Source organism: Haemorhous mexicanus, chromosome 15 (genome assembly GCF_027477595.1).
Source record: "Haemorhous mexicanus isolate bHaeMex1 chromosome 15, bHaeMex1.pri, whole genome shotgun sequence".
In the NCBI taxonomy this organism is placed as follows: Eukaryota; Metazoa; Chordata; class Aves; order Passeriformes; family Fringillidae; genus Haemorhous; species Haemorhous mexicanus.
In genome coordinates, this window is record NC_082355.1 from 5529534 (window position 1) to 5553144 (window position 23611).

The 23611-nt window shown below is 44.1% G+C and overlaps 1 protein-coding gene across 1 annotated transcript in view; it reads right to left on the bottom strand.

The window, feature by feature from the left end:
• Positions 1-1601: 1601 nt before the first annotated feature.
• Positions 1602-23611, bottom strand: part of GALNT10 (polypeptide N-acetylgalactosaminyltransferase 10) — an 80893-nt gene continuing 58883 nt past the window's right edge. The window contains exons 6-12 of the mRNA XM_059860569.1: positions 22467-22650; positions 21474-21591; positions 13222-13329; positions 11219-11440; positions 9852-9968; positions 7998-8147; positions 1602-7329 (exon numbers count right to left, since the gene is read on the bottom strand). Of these exons, the coding sequence (XP_059716552.1) occupies positions 7162-7329; positions 7998-8147; positions 9852-9968; positions 11219-11440; positions 13222-13329; positions 21474-21591; positions 22467-22650 (1067 nt within the window). The 3' untranslated portion in view covers positions 1602-7161. The remainder of the gene's footprint in view (positions 7330-7997; positions 8148-9851; positions 9969-11218; positions 11441-13221; positions 13330-21473; positions 21592-22466; positions 22651-23611) is intronic.

Genomic DNA, 23611 nt, shown 5'->3' on the forward strand with positions numbered 1-23611 from the left:
GTCCCCTTGAGGAGGAGATTGTGCAGGTGCTCCCTGACTATATTTTGGGAAGAAACAGGCACTGTAAGTGTCAGAACAGGCTGGTACTGACCATCAGATTGTATTTCATCTTGGGCTGCGACCTCTCATCCCTGCAGATAAAAAGGTTTTAAGTCCTTTTGCAATGCTCCCTAAAAGGAAAAACGCCAGCTTTTGTCACTCTCTGTTTGCTAATTCGATGCTAATTACCTCCTGCTCAGGCTAACACGATGACACCTTTTTTTCAGTCTTACAAATAAAAAAAAAAGCATGGAGGTGTTTTTATAATTGCAGTTTATTTCAGCATATTTATCCTCATGGGAACCTCCAGATTTCACAGTCTGCTAGTCTGGAACAAGCTTTCTGCAAAATAAACTGCCTCATTGAGACATTCTTTATTAGGTATCTATCACTAACCTGATCCAATAATTCTTTGTGGGAGCTGCAATGAAGTGAGAAACAATGTTTCATAAACCCATCAGTACCCAGGCAGCTTTAGTACCTCTGAAGCAGTAATAGCCTGGCCATCTCAGTCAGCCTCTAATCAAATTAGGGGAGCCTGTGCAGGCCTGTAAATCTCACCTGCAGCAGCACTACCCTCTAAAGAGAAGTCAGTGGTGTTGCTGGCATGTGGAACATGGTATTTTAATGAAGCCATTGAGGGTGCTCAGGACAGAAATACTTCTCTCCCAGTGGCCTGTGCTGCTTGAGATGTCCTGGGAAGAAGGTTTTTTTTTAACTTTTCATCATCAGAAATCAGACCATTTCCTTGCACAGTATCTTGGGGAGGCCAATGAAAACACTGCTCTGGCACCTTCCCCCAGACTCCCACTCTCCCCAGCACTTTTCTAGGGTTGCACATATTGAACCTGCTGAAATGCTTAAACTGTCACAGCTTTTGGCACATACTTACCCTGGGCAATGTTCCCGTGGCCAAGAATCACAGCTGTCCCCCCTGGGGATCATGCCTTGCTGGTCCCCCCAGAAAGGCTCCTTTTCCCACACACACATTTTCATACATTTCATTGTTTGTCTCCCATCTATTTTCCCCCCAATGTTTTTCACCCAATGGAACTGAGTAAAAAGGAGTATTGAGAAGGCCACTGAAGAAATGAAGTGGTGACAGTAGGAAGCACTGAGGGTGCTAATGGGAACATGAGCAATGCTATACACTTCTCTTGTCTCGGGCTGAGCCTGCTCTCCCCACCTAGAGATCAGAACACAAACAAGGCCATGAGCTGTTAAAGCCCTCCCCTGCAAACCAAGGGGTGGGGATAGATCTCCCAGCAGTCACTCCCAAGGCCAAGAGGCAGAGAAAGAAGAGTCACAGCTGGGTTTTCTCAGTTCCTCTGTGGTCCCCAGTGTGCCCCACAAAGGCTAGTCTACCCCAGGGGGGTCCTACCTGGGCTCAAGTTGTCCACTACAGCCATGGTTCCTTCAGGATTGCACCACTGGGCATGGAGTGACAGGAAACCTGTGCTGGGGAAACACCACACCAGGGCAGCTGAGTTTATTCTCACAAGTAGAAAAGAAATCAATCACCGGAGCAAAACAGGCAGGGACAGTCACGTCTGCATACACAGTTTTCAGAAAACACATTAAAAATTTATTTTAAATATATTATAAAAGGAAGTCCATTCAACTTTAAAAACACTAGGCATTCTATCAATGATTCCCAATTTATGAAAGCTACTACATTAAAGTGCTACAAGTCCTTTACCACCCCCAGATATTAGGCTGTTGGTCCTAATACGCACAAAATAAATACACACTGATTCAAGAGGCACCATCCAGTTTTACAGAGAAAATGCATGCAGTACATAGTACAGACAAACTTAGACCTAATCACCGAGATCCTAGAGAATGCATTTTGAAACCAATTCCCTTCTCCACCCTAGAGGCTAAAGCTATTTGTTGCTGTTATCATAAGGGCTAAGGTTTCAGGCTGTTAGCTTGATCAGTTTTTATCTTGTTTTGTGGCTGACGTTCACATTTGTTTGCTCACTACCACGGATTAAGACTTTTCTCCATGAGTTGAACTAGTATATTTAAAACCACATTGATCCAATGGCTTTATATAAACTCCCAAATCATTCACAACTGTTGAAATCATTGAAGCCTTTTGGGTCATACAGAAGCATCAAGAAAGCTCAAATGCAGTCAATTAAGGAGTGTACTCAGCTAGCAGAGGCAGAGTCAAAAAGAGATACAGGCTTTTTATTAGGGTTTCCACCATCTAGCATTGCCTAGTTCCATACAGATTGTCCAAGCTAAAGCATGACACTGCAAAGTAGAAATCAAAGCAGGAGGTGAGCTTATTTTGGTTACACTTCAAATTTATAATGTGAATAAATCAATCTGACTGGTTAATGAGGAATGTGAAATGAATTGATGAGTCTGTGTTGAATGCTGATGGCAATTTCAGATCTCATTTCCCATTCTCCACCCACCACATCTTTCTCCACTTGAACCAGGTGAGGATTTCCAGCTTGCTTTAAAATCTGGACTCAACACTCATTAGGTCAGAAAATAAAGCACTTAAAGGTGAATCCTACACAAGCTGGGAAATTGCAGCACACACACTTTTCCTTGCTTAAGAAGTAAAGGCCATGGCAATTGGGAGCAGCACCACAAGCCAGCTCCCCTTTGCTGTGTAACCTGTGAAAACACCCAGAATCCATGAGCCCCAGCAGCTGGAAGTGGCTGTGGGATGCAAGGTTCACCTGCATCACTTGGGCTGTTTCACACATGGCTTTACCAGGGCTCTTTTGACTGCAAGCATGACAGGCTGACTGCCAGAGGCTGGCTGTTCTCTCCAATAAATTCTAAGTCCCTGTCTGTATCCTGAAAGACAATTTAGAATAAAATCTTCTCCCTTTTCACCTGGCAGCTCCATGACTGCCCAGTCTGACTGTTAGGAGATGTCTCCCCTGGGTGATGTGAGCCAGCAGAGCTGCTGTCACATCCCTGCAGCAGCCCCAGAGCACTGTGCTCTGCAATGCTGCTGGAGCCTGTTTGACTCTCAGGGAGAAGGAAAGTTTGCTGACTGGAACACTCCAGTGGTAAAGGAAGGCAAAGCCTTGTGCACAGACTGCTGTAAAACCAACCACGAGGAAAGTTAGGCTGAGAAATTGCTTTCGTGCTACTTCTGTATTAGAGATTTTAATACCCTCTTGAAAAAGTTTCCCAGTGATGGAAGGCATCAGCTTCTTCTGAAAGACTCTTCTGCTACAGATTTTATATGCTTTTGGGACTATTTGTGATTTGCATACTTAGAAAATAAAATGCAGGATCCTGCATGCCAGTGAAATCATGAGCCATCACCATGAGGTGAAACATCCAGCAGCTCACCAAGACATCTTCCAGTACAGCTTCAGCTGTTAGAGCACACCCAGAGGAAGCTGCCAACCTTTCCAAGTCTTCCTATTAGGAGTGACAAACCTCCCCAGAGTCATTAGCCATATAGATTTAACAGAGGGAACCCAGGACTTCTGAATTACTGTCATTCACACAAATTTTGCACTGAAAACCAGACATTTAAAAAAAATCCCACACCAAAACCCTGCAGGAGTCAAGCCTTCTCTTACATCCTTTATCCCCCAATCCCTTCCCCTCTCCTCTCTAGTCCAGCAAGGCACTAGGAAATGGTTCAAGTTTAAGCATTTGCTGTACATTTAAATTTAAAAAGGCACATCTTTATTTTAATGATGCTGTATTCCCCTTTCAGGAAGGCTCACACTTTCTTCTATTGTGGTTTGGAAAAGATAACTAATTTCCTAGGTATGAGAAAAGACACCTTGCACACATGAGAGCCCCAAACCTATTTACTGTCTGTAGGCCTTAGAGATTAGCACCAGTATAGATCAACAACAGCTTCAAGAGCAAATCAAAGAATTTTTATGCAACATAACACACACCCTGTTGTCTGGGATTCTGATACTTAAAAGCAGCAAAACTTATGCAGCCTCAAAGAGAGGGGTATTTCAATACCTTTGGGGGGGAAATATGCAAACATGTTTTTGACATTAGATAATCACCAGTATTTAATCTTCAGTCTTGACTTGCATGCAGATGTGAAGATTTGATTATGTACTCATGCTTTAGTGATTTTGCTTACAAATAACCAAAAGTAATTGGAATAATTAACGAGATTGCCCTGCAAAGGCTCAGTTAAAGATGCAGATGATAAAATACAGCTTATATTTCTCAATCAGTGGATGGTTGGCTAATATTAAGTCTTTGCATTAGTCAACAAAGCCTCTAGGGTACTGAAAAGTGTAACTGATGCAAATAATTAATAGCTCAAAGCCCAGTGAGCTAGTCAGAAGCATACAGAATTTGTGAGACTCTTGCCACGCTCAGATCCCAAACCTTCAGAAAAGAGATCAACCACACTGAGATGGACCTGGTACAAGCACTGACACTAAATCTGATTTCTGTGTACTGGTGATGGTTGTCAAACAGGATTTGCCTCAACTATTGACTAATCTGTTGGTGCAAGCTGCTAAGAGCTGAGCTTTCTCTCCAAATTAAGATTACCAAGTGGTAAAAGACCTGTTCATTGCTGCAGCTCTCTCTGAAGCAAGAATCCAGTGAGCCAAGCGAGGGCTCCCTTCACAAGGTGAGCCCAAGTACAAAGCAAGCCATGCAGTTTAGAAACAGTTTTCTAATGAGAGGATTAGCTTCTAAGACACACAAAGCTGCAACCTGCAAGCAGAACAACCTACAGTCCATTTATAGAATATGCTGATTGTGTCCCAGTTATAAAAAAACTAGCACTGTTCATGGACAAACAGCTTCTTGTTCCACAGGCATTAAAACATTCATAAAGACATCTAGTCAGGCCATCTAGTGGCTCCACAGTAAGCACTACTCTGCTAATGAGAGCATTAATAACTTAGGGAAAGCAGCAGTCAGACACAAAGTGCTGGAAGGTGACTCTGGCTCCCACAGAAATGCAAAGGGATGACAGACATACTGTAGTAACAGAGAACATAAGATGTCAACTCTGCTTGAAGCTGGTCTCACTTCCATCCAATACTGCTGCAGAACTGTCACAAGGGAAGTCTAGGACTGTTTTTTCTTTCTTCACTCCCAGAATCTTAAGACACCAAAATTTGCAAAGCCTGGTTCCAGCTGCAATGCAGTGGCCATGTTGCCTGTTCTCCATGATTGCAGGGACCAGCTAAGTTGGCAGGAAAGGTCAGACATGGCCTCAGCTGTGTGGATGAGAGAGGTGGAAACAATTCTGAGCCTCCTACACAATACACCAGAGTGGAGAGTTGGGGGCAGACAGCTGTGTCCTTGTTTGCTCCCAGCTGCCAGGCACAGCACCACATGGCCTCCAACACACCTGAAACATGGGACACAACCCTACAACTGGCAACAAAATGGCTTTTGCTTTTGGAGCTCTGCAGAGGGAGCTACCCTGCTTGTTTTGGGACACCAGGGAAGCATCTCCTTGCCTTCACATGAGAGACATCCTAGAGCAGAACTTCCCCGTGCCTCTGAGGAGGGGCAATGTACTAACCATGCTCATCAAGCATCCCACAGAGGTCCCCTCCCTCATCACCCCAGAACTGGCTGCATGCTAGCTACTCTTGCAACATCCCTGCATGGGCAGCTAGACAAACCAAGGAGCTGGGCAATTCCTGGCAAAGGAATCCTGTTCACTAATTTACACAGCATCTGTTCACTGCATCATCATTCCCAGCTTTTATCAGAAAATGCCACTGCTCCCTTCAGTACAAGACTAAGTCAGGGGAACTAGTAAATGTGTTTTTGCAACAACTTCATTTTAAACCAGATTTTTAAAAAATACTTGCTTCAGATAGACTTGAACCAATGGTCCTCCATTCATTCTTTAGTGTCAGTACATTCCAGCTCCTGGGATGAGACAATCCTGGTTCACTGTCTGGCAGATCCCACAGCCAAACCAGAAGGGGTAACACCTTGCACTGCTCACTCACTGCACAAAGGAGAGGGTACCAGGAAAATGGGTCCATCAGTCCCACATCTCTGCTAAAGCAAACAGATTTGCAGTCACAGTAAACTGTACAGTGCTGTGGGTGCTGGGAAATAAGGAGAAATTAATAGCACGTTTCCACAAGGCTAGGACACCACTGACCACAGGACTCAAGAAACTAGACTGATGAACAAATGGATAAAGACCAATGGCTAATCTCAGCCCTGACTTTATTATCCTGAATCAATCTGCTCACACCAACTGTAAATTAACTTAGCCTTCAAACCTCTAAAGGAAGAATGGAAGTTGTCTTCCCACAGTAGATTTAACTCAGAAATCCTAGAGATGTCTGTGCTAAAAAGGTTATAAGAGGCAAATTTGGAACTTGATATCCAAAGGCTCTTAGCATAAAGTCTTTACCTGTAAGAACTGTGATTATTTAAAAACCCTCTGCTAATCTTTCACCTTGAAGATTCAACAGTGAGTGACAAACTGACTGCAAAGTGAATGGACCAGAAACCCAGATTCCTCATGGCTAATAACAACAGCCATATTCCCAACACTTGGCTGCACTTACACTAGAGCTCATTCCTTCATCAGAGCTATGATTTGGAAAGTAATAATACTCAACCTGTTTGAAATACATTTAGTTCTGGGCAAAAAAATACACATTTCATTTTACAATAATGGGCTTTTTTTTCTTTTTTTTTTTATTTGAGGCTTAAATCTTGTCTTCAATATTTTACGTATATGGAGTTTGGAAGATAAAGCACCTATGTGGGAATGCTTCAGTGGGTGGTATAGCAGCTACAAAAAGTCCTGCAGGGTCCTGGATAACAAAATCATTTAACACCAGACCCAGTGGGAAATAAAACAAAACAAAAAAGGTAAAAAATAAAAAGCGCCATTTGAAACACATTCAGACTCCTCTAAAAACAGAGTTTCTGTTCAGTCTCAGCACAGAAGTGGCTCTGGCAAAGCCTTTAAAATTCCACCATCCCCAGAAGAGAAGGATGCAGCATCTTCACAATAAAGACTGGCCTGCTAGTTAACCTTCTCCTGAGATTCTCCCTTTTACCTTCATTAAGTGTTTAAAAAAAAGTATTAAAAAATTTGTTTGTAACCCTCCCCAGTAAAAACTATAATTGTAAAATATATATATATTTTCTCTCAGTCTTTTAAAGATCAAGGTTTCTGTTAAATTCTTCCAAGATGGTTGAGTTTGTGTGTTCAAATATCCACTGCTGTGTTGGAGATGAAGGATTGCAGCTATTCATAAAGATCTTTCGATCACTCTCACTGCAGTCCATACAGCTGCTGCTGACTGGGTGGTAGAGGGTCTTGTCCTGGAGGAGAGAAATTTGATGTGATCTTGCTTAAGTGGAGAAGAAAAGTTGTTTTAAAACCAGCAGAAAAAGTCTTAAAAACCAATTATGTCACTTAGGTGTATATGAAGTTGTTCCACACTTAACTAGTCTGGGTTCATTCCCATCCCTTCCCAAGAGAATGCAGCCCAATCCCTCACCTGCACTGGGACTGTCTAAAGCTTCCCAGGGGCTTTCAATGGAATCCTGCTGCATGCCTCTTGGGCACCATGCCAGCAGATTGCAAGGACTAGGACAGGGCATTTAGACAAGAATTTACTTACCTGTGGCCTACAACAGCATTGCTTAGTAGGAGAATGAATAAATCCTTATCTACTTTTGGCAAGACATTGCAGTGCTCAGAACAAACCAACTCTCAGAACACCTCTTTGCACTGTCAGCTGTGGGGACACTGCATAGAGATTGTCCCCTGCTCAGGAGCCCTGGGGTCCTCACCTTTCTAAAGAGTGAAACAGGGGAGTCACCTCTTTTTAACCAATGGTACAGTGACAACAGGCTGCCTGCAGATTCCCTTATGACAGCTACATGAAGAGAAGGAATAAAACATTGTGGTGACATTTTCAGGAAACGTAAGCACTTCAGGCAATTTGACACCTTAGCTGAGAATACGCCCACACACACAGACTCACTTTTCTGTATCTCCAGAGCTGGTTCCCCTTCATTCCATGGCAGTCATAGAGGGTCACAGGGCTGCTGTGGGAAATGGCATCAAAACAAAACTTCTTGGTGTGCTGAGGATCCCCTGGACGAATGTCCTCTCTCCAGCTGAAGGTGAAAACCTGTCAGGACAAATAGGACCCTCATGATGGCTGGTATAATACTTTTAACTTGCAGAATGCTGTTCCCTGTGCCCACAGAGTGGGGATGGCTTCAAGGAAATGACAGAATCTTCTAGAGGGAAAACTCCTCCTGCCTCTGGGGACAGGGACTGCTGACCAGGGGACTCTGTACCAGCTGTCACACAGCATCTGAAATGAGATTGTGCTGCTGCAGTCAGCCATGCTGGTCAGCCTGGGTACTAGAGCAGCCCTGAATGTCTCTGCAATGCAGACATCCATCAAGGATTAAGTGAGCAGCTGACCAAGTACAGCCCTTCCCAGCCAGCAAAAAAGACAGAGCTCCAGCAGCTCGGAGTTAACGCTGGCAGTGAACACCAGAGTCTGCACAGGCAGCCTGCAGTCACCTTGAGAAATTGTCCCACACTCCTGGGACAAGAGAGCAGGAGCCACAGCTTCCCACCCCACCCACAGGAGTGCAGGAAGTGTAAACACTTGGGCGTTGCTTCCTGGTGCTCCCTTCTACTGACCCTGCAATGAACTCTCAGGTGAAATGAAGGAGGGACTCTAGAGAGCAGAGGAAGAGTTTTAACTCCAGTAACTGAGCACATCTACGCCTGGCAATGCAGTGCCCTGATGAAAGGACAGCACTGGCCCATGTGCTTCTGCAGGGCTGCCAGCCAGCATGCCTCCCTTCCAGTCCCTAAGGAAAAGGCTGTTCTGGAGGCTCCTTTGGAGTCAGCTGGAGGAATAGTTCTCCTCAGAGATCTCTCATGGGACACTCAGGCAAGTAATGATCAGGGTGCTGCTATTTGAAGCAGTGTGGCCAAAAACTTTCGCACAAAGAAACTACTTTGTTCTTGGCTGTCTTTTAAATCCCTCTTGAGACAGAAATTACCACAATCATTTAGGCTCAATGCTACTCAGAAGTTCAAACCGCATTCTCTTCCTAAACATAAGCCAAAACTAATTTTCAAGATCCTCCTGACACAACAGAGGCTTAGTTTTGGACTGTGCCTGAGTAAATTGGTTTTGTTTCTATTTTTCACGCATCAAATTGATATGCAACAACCCTCTGTCTCCTACTACTGAAGCCATTCCCTGAAGAGTTATGCATGGCTCTGTAATAGAGGCATTGTTTTCTTGATTCTTTCTCAGCTCAGCTGCTACAGTTTAGACAAACTAATATTTTCCTCCCTTCTGTTACAATAAAGCTGTCGTTTCTGGCACCTCATATGTTGAGAGGGTGAATCTATAACCTGGCTGGTTTCATCTCTCCAGCAATGGCTGGGTGTTTATAATGCATTTGCCTCCTGTCAGGAGGATGATAGTGAACAGTTATTGAATGCTCCTGCAGGCTCATTAATATGCATGATGCTCCTCTATCACTTCTTTCAGCACAACCTTTGAAGTTAATATTCACTTTGTTACATATTACAGCTGCCTTGTTACTGGTTTATTGTTTTGGCACACTGTTTTCTTGTCATTTCCTTTGTTCACTCTGAGAACTTCAAAGCAGAGGTAAAAGCTCTGCACAGTCTGCCAGGCTCCAGACCCCCCTGTACCATGAGCACAAGCCACATCCTGTCCCAAAGTACAATCAGCATGTGAGCCTTGGGGTGTACCTGACAGCTCTGAATGGCCTTCCTTCAGCATTGAACCTGTCCCTGCTCAGATTCAGGGGCTGATGATTCCCCAGGCTGTTACCTGCAGGTTGTTCCATGCTGCCTCTCCTCTGTCCTTCACACAGTTTTCCAGCCTCAGTGGGGATCCCAGGGCTCCATGCTTAGTATCCACACACAGTCCAGTTCCCACATTGCGGATCTGAAATAGTGAATTAATCACTGAATCTCCTACTCCTACCAGGAAAGAAAGCTCAAAGAGTCTCAAATCGCAGCAGTATTTGTATGAAGATACTTTTAAAGATTCCTCTCAACTATGAGTCTGAGTTGGACAGTAACAGCTGGAAGAAAGCACAGAACTCAAAATGGGACCCAGCTGTACCCCCAGCACACAGCACAACCTGGCAGCGACAGGACTGCAGAGCCCACTGTGGGCTGGGCTGTCTGGTGGTGCCATTTTTCACAGGTCTGTACCTTGTACATCCTCCCTTAAGTCTGTTCCAGTGTGAATATGCTGTAGCAAATGTACAATGAATGTTGCTCTTCTGGATTCTTAACTATTTTAGATTTGTGAGATACTCTTGTGCTACAGTAAATTCTACATGAAGCTTTTGTTGAATTGTTTAACTTAAGCTATAGATTAAGTGCTGTTAAGTTTAAGAGCTGTTAAACTGATAGGCTTAAACTGTTGGTTGAATTCAGAGCTAGGTTTAGTAAGGGGGTCCACTCTGAACCTTGTAACTCCACGAGAGGATCTCCCTTATTCTTTTTTATCCTTACCCTTTTCCATCCCCAGTCTTCACACAGGTTGATTTCAATTTTAGATTAACTGATTTTAGATTTTAGTTTGCTTTTTCTCTGTGTGCTTTAACCCTCTGTAAAGCAGTAGAGTGAACCTTACCAATAAATTTTGTCATGCTTTCACTTTTATATTACACCTGCTTTTGCCAACACCTTTGCCAGTGATTCTCTGAGCGACCCAAAACACTCAGCCAGAGTTGTGTGTAACAATTCACAGCCTAGCTCCTGTGGTGGTTCTACTTCCAGAACACAGCTGACTTTCAAAAATATGGATGGTTTTCCTGCCTTTCACCTGGGAAAGCTAAGGACAAGAGTAGCTCAACACAGTTGTGAAGCCCTTTGGAAATACAAGATTTCACTATTGCTCAGCTGCCGCCTCTCCCTAATCCTCCCTCTGGCATATTCTGCTTTCTACTAGACACACAACATGCAGAACAAGCCAAGTCTCTATTCTTGCTGGAGCTGTGCACTAATAGAAGCAGCTGCCTGCCCAGCTGCCTGCTTTGATCAGGCCAGTGAAATGGTAGAGGAGTTTTGGGTTTTGAAACATCAAGCAGATCTTTAAACACTCGCTCGCACCTTACTCACAGCAACTGAGGCACATGGGCAGCCTTAAAAAACCAAACTGCAGATGTCAGAGCACAAACTTGCCTCTCCCCAGGCAGCTGCTGGAGGCTCCACTGGTGGGTAGAACTTTGGCAAGTCCCAGGCGACCTCGTTCATGAACCACTTGAAGCTTTTGCAGTTGAGGTTGTTGCGAAGCTCCTTCTGCGCGGTGACATCGCCCGCGGAGAGGTGCCGGTACTCGGGTCTGCGCTGGTAAATGTACTCTGCATATTCATCCATCCACACCTCAGCCACCCTCTTCAGGTTCTGGGGGGGAGAGTGAGAGGGGAAACCACCTGAGAGTGCTGCACAAGCCACCATTAGCATTCAGAGCAGCTCGCATGTTTTTGCTCAGAAAGGATTTTCATTCACATCCACTCTTTCTCTCCAGCTTCAGGACAAAGATTATTTTTATTACTCTGTAGTTCCAAGGGACTTTTAGAAAGATATTTTCAGTTGAGGTCAAAACAGAATCCTGGCATTTGGCCATTATATCTAGTTCCTTGTGGCTAAGAAAAACAACATTAATCAAAAGTTTTTTTTTTTTTCCTTTTTTCTGTAAGGAAACTAGTCAGAGCATGATGCTGGTAAATACCACAGGACAGTCAAAGGTCTCTGACAAAAAGCTGCTTTCTTAAATCCTTCTTATTGCATCTTTTATATCCATCTAGGAATGGGATTTGAAGTACTCCCTTCTGAAAAGCTCTAATTCACAATACACTTTCTTAGCACTATTTTTCCATTTTCTTGGGTAAAACTCTTGAGATACCTCAGGAATACAGAGCTTTCAGGTGATGACCCTTCAGAACAGAAACAAAGGGTTTTACCTTGTGGCAGCAGCACATTTCATGTATTACTGTAAAGCTTAATCCCCTGTGCACCTCCGAGACAGCAACAAACACCACCCACTCAAGACAACCTGCTTGTCACAGTGCCCTTGAGAGTGCTGGAGCTTGGGCTGCTCTCTGGCAACATCAGGCACATTCTTGGTGCCCCTTGGAAATGTGCCATGTGCAGTTGTGACTCCTCACCTGAAGCTGCTCATCCAGCAGTGATCATTTACTACCAAAAAAGTTAGGAAGCTAAGAGTGAGCAGTGTGCTGATCCTGCCCCAAGTGCAGCCTGCACACAACAGGAGCAGGTGTTTACCTCAAGGTGGCTGTTAAGATGCCAAGAAACAGCCTTTCCTGCCTCTCTGCTGTCTCCTTCCAGCACTGTGGGAGTACACAAGAGCCAAATACTTGAAATCAAAATACTATGAATCAAAAGAAGTACAGCTCCCTCCTGAAGAGATGGCACAGATGGAGAGTGCTCTGTAGCTCTGACAGGTCATTGCTGGGCTGAGGAATAAATCCAGATCTATAACTGGGATGAGGCCATTAAAGCATTGTAACACTGTGCAAGCCTTAAGATTTCAGAACAGCAGGGCACCTCTCTGAGGTTTTCAGTTTTGCAGCCTTCCTGCTCCTAGGATGTTTTTCTCCCACCAGAGGGCAATACAATCCCTCCTCAATTGAAAATTAGCTAGAGAAACCCAGTGCAGGATAGAAGAAAGCTCTTTCTTCTTTGGGCTACCCTAGATTAAGAAATAAGATGGCACGGAACATTCCACTGTGGAAAATTACTGCTTGCCCATTCAGTAGTCTGTGATGCTTGAAGTTGAGAGGTCTTTCAATCACCAAAACCAATCACCACGCTGAAGCCTGCTGCTCTTAGAGAGCACAGCTATAAAATGACTGAAGTTATTATACAAATAAAACCATATCTTGTTTTTATAGCCAGCGCCTGATCACAAAGTCACTGCCCAGCACCCAGCAGTGGGTGATGTCTGGAGCATGGCAGCTGTTCATACACACATCTGCAGCTCCCTGGGCTCTCTTCCCTTTGTGCTACACATCCACCACTGTAATACTGCTCAGCTTGCACTGTACAAGTGCAAATTACAGACAAAACCCCTGCATTTGCCTCCCTTTGTGGGGTGAGAACAGACAGAAGCATGGTCACACTGCAGTCAGACTCCTGCTGTGGGGAATGCCACTGCCACTTACCCTTGCCAGGCTGACTCCTGTGGGAACCTTGTATGGAACATATTTCCTGTAGATATGACCAACTCTAGAGCAAGGGATGTCCTCCATGCGACCTCCACACATCCATACCTGTGAACAGCAGAGAAACACATTCAGTCTAGGCTTTATGGAGGAAAATGAAAAAGAAAAGACTTCCAAGTAATACAAAAACTTTAACCCAGATTTTCACATTAAAGTTCACTCTCCCCAAATCCCCTCCCCTCCTTGCCTTAGTCCCAAATCCTATAACAACCTGCTTAGAGCCATTCAGCAAGCTTTGATTTAGCAAAAGAGCTCTTAAGCCTTCTATACAGAAAAGAAGAGGGAAAAAAATCCAAGCAATGAGAAAACAGCACACACCTCGCTTTAAACTGATATATGTTATTAGTAACCACAATAGTTAAACTGGGCTGCCATAAAAAACCTTTGGTGTGGGTTGTGTAATGAGGCCGTAAAAGGGAGGCCATCTCCCTAGTACAGGTGGTCATGTGTTATGCAAAAGGCTCTAGGGAATTCATGAGCCTCTTCAAGTACCAGAAATCAGAAGAAACTGCTACTTTTTCCTGTGGTTATCACTGCTCTTTTATGGTTTCATTGCTGACATTCATTCATTGCTTTTGCAGCCTTATAATTAAGTGGAAATCTCTGCCTGGTGAACACATAAATAGCTTTAAAAAAGACCTCAGGAAGTCACCAGAACACACTGCTAGGTGGAGATTACTACCTTGATGCATGGTTAATGTCTAGAGTGGGCCCAAAAGCTTCCTTCCCCATCTGGGAAGGTTTCACTTTGTGCCAGCACTCTGCAACAACTTTCTTTTATTCTTTATTTATAGTGTGGATGTAGTAATTTTGTCCAAGTGAAACAAAGGAGGCATTTTCTAAACCAGCCAATCTACCTCATTAGGTTTAAGAAATATTTCTGTGTTTCTCAGAAATATCTAATCAATACTTACATAAAAATACCCTTTAGGATGCCAAAGAAATGAATTTCTGAATTCCTGAAGGGAGGCACTGCCTTTGCCCTTCTGTTTGTCCCCAGATCCCATGGGAGTGCCCCAAAGGCCATGGGTTTTGGGCAGGCTGGTGCAGTGCTCTTGGTTTCCCTGTTCACTGGGGCTAATTTGAGCCACCACAGTTCACTGTACAATGAGCTTAGCCAACAGCTTCACACATAGCAGGCAATTCCATTAATATTCTACACTGACAATATTAAATACTTAGCTCGGAAGAGAAATATTTGGCCAAGGCAGCTGCATAATTATTAGCTCTGACACTAAAGTCCTCTGGAGTTTCAGCTCTGTCTGCTGGCCCTAATAATTACAGTCATTTGCTGACTGCATATAACCTAATGGAGGTGGGTTGCTCTCAGTTAGAGAAATATTTTTCACAGGCAACTTCTAAAGTTCAAGGTACTTAATTACATGTCATTACGGTGAGAGAGACAAGAAGGAAGTTGACAAACACTCCTACAGAATTTCATTCCTTTTGTCCCTGCTGTGTCCTGAGAGGCTAGTGCAGAAGAGATGAAAAAGAAACTAGCACTCAGCTTCTGTGATGTTTCTTATGGAATTAGAAACGCTTTTTATTCTGCAGCGACTGTGCTTTTGGCTGCAAAGGGCCAGAGCATGATTTCACTGCTGGGAAATTAACAGGCTGAGAAAACAAAAATTTGGACAGGGTTTGTGTTTCTAGGACAGAAATGGTTTGTGCAAGGCTGTAAGAGCTGCAACAGACCTGGGAACCATAAAAACCTTCAGGAGCAGCCGCAGAAGCCCAGAGCTCAGTTGCACAGACACACACACACTCCTCAACACCCTGCACTGCACCCTGCAGCAAGATTCCTGAGGGGTTCACAGCAGCTGCATTTTGGGTGTAACAAGCCTGGCTGCAAACACCAGCCTGTTCTCCTTGCTGCCTGCCCAAAGGATGCCTCCCTCACCTGCCCTGTCGCTAAGGAAAGCTTTCAGCCAGGCCACCCCAAATCCAGTTCTCTGGAACATGATGTCCCTGTGTAAGCTGAGCAGCAGAGCCCTGCAGTTGGTACAGCTGGAGAGGAGAGAGCTGTCCTTGTGCTGCAGAGCTGGAGAGGCAGCAGGAGTGGGAAGCTGGACAGAACTGATGGGCCAGGAGCTCCAAGCTGGTACAAGACTCAAGGCATAGATGACAACATCACTTGAACACATGCAAAGTGATCAGAAAAGCTACTTAACTGAGTTGCTTAATAAGTAAAATCTAACATCAGTTTGACTTACTCTTTTCTTGCTCATGCCTTTAAATATTGCAAACAATGCTGCAGTGGAGGCAATGGAGAGCTTCCTAATCCCTACCAGCAGAGCTCAGTGACCCTTTCAAGGTACTTTGCCACCTCTGTGCCTTTTTAACGTTGCCTCACACTGCAAGTGACAGTATGGCACCCGCTGTACAAATCTAATTTTAAAGGCATGCTTTCCATTCATTTGTTGCTGCTTTGATTTATTTTATTAGTGAGCTGCTTTGTGTGGTGACAGAACTCATTACAACCTCCATAAAGACAATTACCAGTCCTTATCTATACAACTGGAAGAAAGGGGAGAGGGAAAGAGCGTGATATGCATTGGTAAAACACAGCTAACAAAAGCATTAGAAAGCCAGAGCTAAAGGTCAGAGAATCGCATCTAGGGGTCTGTCAAAGAGTAAATGCAAGAGAAGCAAACCCAAAATAGCTGTGTGCTAGCTGAGGGAATGCTTCCACTCAGTTACTGATATTTGGTTGTTTTTAAACAAGAGTACAGTTCCCAGGCATGACACACCAGAATGTACACTGCTAAAAATACTGTGCTGCCAGAGAGCTGAAATGGTGCTGGGCTGTGGGGCAGCACCTCATGCCTTCCCCACAACACTGACTGTCACTTACTGCCTTCTCTAGGCCTGTTTCTTCTAGGTGTTTTACACATCTTGCCTCACTCCTCAGCTGACATGACAGAAAACGTCAGAGCCTGAACTTGCACCTGATTTCAAACAGCCATTTACGCCGCAAGAACAAGAATTAAAGCTGGTCAGGCAGACAGTGCTTCTTACAATAATCTAATCAGATCTCATCAAGAGAGGACAGGAAATTTCTCTTCCTCCTCAGGCACAATTTTGCCAATCTTCATTTTGGGCTTGGAATCCAGCAGCTGACAGATCTGCTAGAATTAAGAGAAAACCTGGCTACACTGAGGTCAACGGGCACACAGAGCTGATTTAGCTAAGGCCACAATCTCACCCTAATAATAAAAACTACACAAGGGAAATAAACTAGCACTGGTGATATTGCTTCCATCTTCCCAGCAGCCTGGAGAGCTGTAACTCCATATTCATAAAGCGACTCCAGAGCCTTTGATTCAGTCAGTATGCTGTGAAAGCAGCAGATAATATGCCACCTATTCTCTACATGGGAATGTTATGCTGATCCAATTCCCTTTCTGCAATTTCAGAAAATGTCAGGTAAGACAGCTGAACCTCTCCTCTCAAACACACAATACAATGCTGCAGTTGGTGTGTGAACACAAATTATCTGAGTATACAAGGTTTATGGTTTCCAAAGACTGCACCATGATGAGCCAATGCTTCCCGAGAGAGAAAAAACACAAAGGATAGTTAAGCCTTGAAAATAAAGCTGCTTCTGCAGGAGACAACAGAATTGAAGACCAAGGGATGGACCAACAGAGAGCAGCTGGCTGGTTGTGTGAGCACACACTGAAAGGTGGGAAGGGCACAGAGGATAAGTCAAGGGGGTTCTCTTTATAACAAAGTAGGTGAGAGGATGAAAGCAAGGGCAATAACTCAGGGAAATTGTAATCCTCTATACTGGAAGCATCGTCTGCTCCTGCTGCTGGGACATGGTGGTCTCTGAGAGATTAAGGCAGCCCACGAGGCACTGGGATCTCTGTGTTTGCACAGCACCTTCTCACACACCACACACCAGCAGAGCCCCTCCTCACCATCTGCAGCATTTGAGAGTAATGACAGCACTTTCTACTAATCACATTTCAGGGAGTGGAGGGGAGCACTTCCCTGCTGCTGCTTGGTGGGAGGCTGCTCAGGAACCTGAACCAAGAAGAAGGTGCACAGAGGCAAAAATTCAAGGCAATGGTCTGAATCTGATCTGTGCATCACCAGATAGAAAAGGAGAAAGAAGCCACCCTGTACTGCAGCTGAGAGCCTTAGAATTAAGCAGCAAGTGCTGGCTAAAAACAAACAAAAAAAAAAAAAAAAACAAAAAAACCCCCCACCACAAAAAAAGCAGCAGAATGCCTGGCCTGTTCCAGTGTGGGCAAATGTGAGCTGCTAGAAAGTGGAGTGAGGATGTGCCTGGAATAAGCAGTGCAGGCTCACAATCAGCACTAACTTCAGCAACACAAGTAGAAATGCTGTCAGAGGGGATCCCTTGGCAGCTGCACCCAAACTACACACCTGCCACAGCCCAGTGGCAAAATGGGAATCAGAAACGTGCTGCTGGCATGAAGCAAAGGAGAGGCAGGCATTAGACATGTGAACAGAAGCTGTGCAGCACTTGGATTTGTTGGAAAATACGTAACATGTTTTATGCTGTGGAAATCAGAAGCAATCCACATTGATGACTTGGGAAAAGGATCTGGAAAAATGCAATGGCCTACAATGACCAGAATAAGTGCAATGGCTCTTTTCCTATTGCTGCAGCAAGAATTGAAGACCACAAGTACTAACCAGCTCTTTTGTCTCCCTTTTAATTGTTCTTTTCAGGGAAACTGTCAATTTGGCTTGTTTGAACCAAGCCCTTTGCATTTTATGAAGGCTTTACAATCTCCAAATTACAAGACAAACGTTTCTAAAACTGAAATGATTTATCACCTAGAGGGACATTCTGGATTCTCATTCTTTGCTCTTCAAGTACAGCATGCAATTAAAGGACCAAGAACCACACAACTCAGATCTGAGATACAAAGTACATCTCTATTTATGCTACACAAGTCAGACATATCCCTTTTTACTCTTCTGTTTCCCCATAACAAAAAAAAAAAAAATCAGAGACTATGTATTTATGGAAGAGAGGCGTGAAGCAGTTTAGTGAAGATTTATGTAAGCCAAACAGAATAGAAGCCACAAAAATACTGGAAAATAGGCAACACCATCTCAAATAAAACTGAGCATAGATAAGTGCTGTACAAAGTAGCACTTGCAGAAGGGAACAGTTTAAATGCTTCACACATACTGCTCCAAATTAAATGCACTTATGCAAAAAAAAAAAAAAAGTGGTTACGTAGGCAGCTGTTAAATTGTGTTTAGAAGAGGAATGCTCCATTATAACTTTGGGTAAAGAGTTGAGTTTTGTTTCCACAATCAGGAAGATAAAAAAAAAGACCAGGAAAAACTGCAAGAGAGGAGAGGTGAGGAAGTGACCCCAAAAAAGCAAAGAACCCCCTGGAATGAAGCCTGTTGAACAGAGGAAGCAGGAGGCAGCAGAAAGGAAAGGTGACAAACGCCCCACAGAGACAGCTGGGAATGCTTGTTTACCCTCTTTCCAAAATACAAGAACACACTTCAAGGCCAGCACCTGGGAATTCACCTGTAACCACCAGTGCAGACTGTGATCTGCCTGCTGTGTCTGGGGTGACCTGAGCAGGAACCCCTGACCTGCAGCAGTGCTGGCTCACAGACTCTGAGCTGCTCCGGATGCAGACAGGGCAAGAGAAGGAAGCAGTGCCCCTTTTCTGCTTGAATATGGAATGGAGAGATCATCTCCTTCCTTTCTGAACCAGAAACTTCTGTTTTAAGGGATTGCTAAGACCCAGAAAACAACAAACCAGAAGTTAAGGTTAGAAAGTTCACCTCAATTTTTTGTCCCTCCTACAGGCAATGTTTCCTAATGACGTTTCATGAACATGTTTCATACAAAGTGCAAGGCTTCTAGAGTTTGATCTACCCTATAGCTAAATATTTTCTGAGGTGTTAAACACTGATGCTTTCTCTGTTGGCTTGCTTGAAAATTTCTGCTCAGAAGGAAGCAGAGCCAGCTGATAACAGAAATACTTACGATTTCTAAAAAGAAAGGCAAGAGGTTCCTAAATAAACTTGTTTATTTCCAGTCTCTCAGCAACAGAGCCCTGTATTTTAAAATAAAGGCAAAACCAGCAAAGTACAGTCCATGAATGGCCAAAAAAAGAATATGCTTAAGGAAAAAAAAATCAAAAACACACACAAAAAAAAAAACCACCAAAAAAAAAAACCCCTCCCCCAGAAGTCCTGTACTCCTGGTGAGGCTCAAGAAGGCCAGCAGTACAGAAGAGTACCTGCACCCACAACATCCAGGGACAGGAAGTGATTCTTTGTTAAAGCTGGGCTGTAAATCTGGCATGCTTAGAATCTGAATTCCCATGAGATAATAAATAATGTGAAAGCAAGTACCCCGCACCTAAAGCCAGAACTTTAAATTATTTGACTATGCGCCTTTAACTACAAAATCTCAGTCTGCTTCTAAAGGTAAAAATGTAGCTCCAAGCTCACCAGGAAATGGCATAGCTTCATAAATTCTATGAACAAACCTTCTATTCTTGCAATTCCAGCAGAATTATTAAATCTATCAGCCACAGATGAATGTATCAATTTATCTTAATTTCTGAAAATACACTGAGCCTCTTTCAGTGAAAACTTCATTTTTCTGTTGCACAATGAAAGAAAAAAGGGGGTCTTTGCAGAGATTAATTAAAGCAAATTTATCCCTCCATAAATTACCATCTCTGAACTGAAATAAAACACAGCATGTTTCAGAGGGGATAAGCAAACAGATGAATGAAGCAGTCTTATTTCCTGCAGATCAAGCAGTGTCACTGTCTGCTGTGGCACTGGAGACAAAGGGCTTGCCCAGCCACTGTCATCACTCTTGGAAACCAGCATTTTCAGAGAGGAAGAGCCTGAATGCTGCCCCTCCTGCAGAGAATGAGTGCCTTACACAATTTGATTACACGCAACACAAAGGTGAAATGGCTCTAAGCACACTGACACCCCCAGAGAGGGTCCCTTAAGCCCTCCCTTCCTGCCACTGTTACAGAGGACAAGGGACACCCAAGGTGACTTAGGGGTTCTGGTGGGGAAATGATGGAACAAAAGGCTGTCTCAGAATCAGTCTTTTCTCCCACAGTTTGCTGCCCAGCAGCACATGGGATGTGTGTATGGTAGTGTGGCTTGCTGAGGATTGATATCCCCTGAACTGCACAGAGGCATGGAGATTGTGGAATCTGTTTTGTAAGATACCAGCCATGACTTGTCAGGGGAGACAGGCAGAATTTTAGCTGCTGATCCAAACTGTGCACTACATCCCTGCTATCCTCTAGCCTTGTGCTAAGGTCAGCTAGCTTAGATCAGTGGCATCCAGACACCTGTAAAATCAAATATTCAATCTCTGAAAGAAACCTCAAATAGAGTTTAATGTAGACATCTTTACTCAGTTTGGTCCAGGCTATGGGAAGGATTCCCCCCACTGAACAGAAGACTGGGCACCTGCCTTCAGGGGTTTGGGACATTCTGGTGGGTTTCCCAAACTGGATTTCAGAGTGCCATATTCCAACGTAGCACAGGTACCAGCAGTCTTGGTGGGTTACAGTGACTTATTACTCTTTGTAATGCATTTTTCATCAGCTGGCTAAGTCTTAAAGCTCTCCACTGACAAGCTCAATCAGTTAGTGGCACAACTGTCCCCAGGCCAGGCAGATAATGACCCAAAATCCTTGCCAGCAACAGTAATGACTCCAGTTGTTGAAGATTTCTTCCCAGGTAAGTAATAGCTTGAGTTCCTCACAGCCAGGGTCAGCTGGATTGACTACAGGCAAAGTTGTTCTCTCTGAGAACTCAAGCTGAGTACTGAGGTCCTCCTGGAACTGGAATCCTCCTTCCCTCAAGGAGAAGAGTATTTCACCATCTTGCCAGGGGTGAGCATTAAGCAGCCCCAGAGGCAGAGGCTCCACACCAGCTGACTCACCCTTGCTGGGAACAGTGCTTGCACTGGAGCTGTGACCAGAGAATGGGCACACCCCAGCTAATCCTGCTCCAAAACTCACCCTCACAGTCACTGCTCACATCAGTGCTGATTTTTCTGTGCACTGTTTTACTACTCCCAGCTCTTTCACCTTTAGTCACACGCAAAAGTAAGGACAAGACAGATCATTCACATTCTGTGCCTCAGAACAAATTCTTACTTTTCAAAACAAAAGGAATTTCCAGAGAACATGGCTCACCTTAAAGGATATTTCATACTGCTCTCCTCCCCATATCTCCAGACCTGCATCATACCCTCCCAGCTCCCAGAACCACTTTCTATCGACTGCAAACAGTCCTCCAGCCATTACAGGAGACCTTAAGGAAAAACCAGACTCCATATTACAAACACATTACAAAGACAAAGATCTCTAGCTAAACATTTATAAAACAAAGCAAGATTTGACAAATATTCTTTTCCCCACCCAGTGTTCCCAGTGCCTTTACAGCCCCATCAGTGCCTCAAAGAGTTGTTTTGGTGTTATCTACTGATTTCCCACTTGCAAAGGAGGAGGACCAGACCAGGCTCCCTTCAGAACCTGCCAATGCCTCTCCTCCAAGCAGGCAGGGAGTTGACCATTAAGTGACAGGACACCACCTCAGCCCAAGGGACCTGTATGCTCCACACAGCTCTGCTTCTATTGTAGGATTGAGTCTTTGAGTTTGACCTCAAAAAGTGTTTTGTTGGTTTGGTTTTTTTAAACACTGCAGAGTATAAAGGACAGCAAAACTGTCTCAGTGTTGGCAAGCACAGCAACAGCAGAGCACAACTTGATCACAGATTTTCTTCTGCAGTGCACTGTAATAATCAAAATTGCTGTAATTATTCTGCTAAGTTTTCTTCTTCCCCCACCTGGGAATGACACCATTGATTTGTTGTTTTTGGCAGAGCAGTAGGGATACTAAGTTATGTTTGAAAGATCTCAGTAATAAATGACCGCATTAATTGTTTCACATTAGAGTTTTCAATGAAATGTTAACTTCTGCAGGAATTAACGTGGCAAAAAACAGCAATGAAAAGCAGAGCTACAGCTACAATACAATGCATTTCTTTTAAACCAGCAAAGCAAACAGCTGCCAAAAAAGCAAGTAGCTTAACACCAGCTTCTGGCTTTTGCTATGCTGAGGTGTAAACCAACCCTGCAGCAGGGTGTTATTTCATTAGCTGGCTCTTAGCAGTTTCAGTAACTTACTCAAAGGGATCACTGGGATCAGGTTTCTGTAACTCAGGGGGAATAGGGATCCTCTTGTAATACATCTCCCAGTCAAAGGCCCCTCGCATTGCATCTCCAGCCTGGGTCTCATATCCAAAGTGGTCGTGATCAATAACATCAATCATTGGGCAAACAATGGTCTTGCGGTTCCGGGCAATGCGATCTGAAGATGGGAGAAACATGTTAGAAAACCTGCACCAGCTGGTGCCTTTCACCATGAAATTACAAAAAAAAGAGCATCAAAATATGAAGTTGTCCAAGAATGACACATCTTTCTTCCTGTTCCTTCTCTCATAAGCAGATGCTCCAATTTATATCAATTTATCTGCTACTTCTGCAATCACTGAGAGAAAAACACCAGGCCACCACCCAAGAAGCAGAATGGGAAGACACAGCCACACCATCACAGAGAACTGACTGCCAGGCTAAAACCAGACTTCTTGTACTCAGTGAGCATTCCTCATTTCCACAAGTGACCAGGATGTGAACCCCTTCTGTGAGATCCAGATCCAGGGACTAACCCACTGCAACACCCAGCCCTAATTGCCTGCCAGAATCTGGCAGGAAGCATTTCAGACTAATGGCATAAGTACTCTCAGCAGGCTCAAGAAATGCAAGTGTTACCTCCTCCCCTCCAACCTCTTCTTCCAATCAAATAATACAACACAGGATAAATTCCTGCATAAACATCTGGAATTCCTTAAATACTTTGTTACTGAGATGGTCTCTTGTTGGAAGTTAGCTCTCCGAGCAAAGGTGATAAAATGATGTTTCAGCTTCCAAAACACATCTCACAGAAATCCTTTCTGTGCTTTAAAATCCAAAGCATCCTCCTTGTGTTCTCATTTAAATGGCATTGGAGCTAATTCTGTCCTCCCTCCCTGGGGTTCACAAAGCTGCAAATGTTTCAAACTATTGCCAAATATAAACTGTAGTGAAAGTAACAGGATAACAATCCATCAATCCTGCAGGAAAATCCGACTCTTTCTTAAACCTCTGCTTGACTATTGTTGCCACAGCCTATTTGAGAAAGTCACACCTCAGAGAGCTCTGACAGGTCAGCAGGGCTGTGAAGGAGTTCGGTACTGGCTGGAGGCAGACAGGTACCAGAAACAGAAGGCACT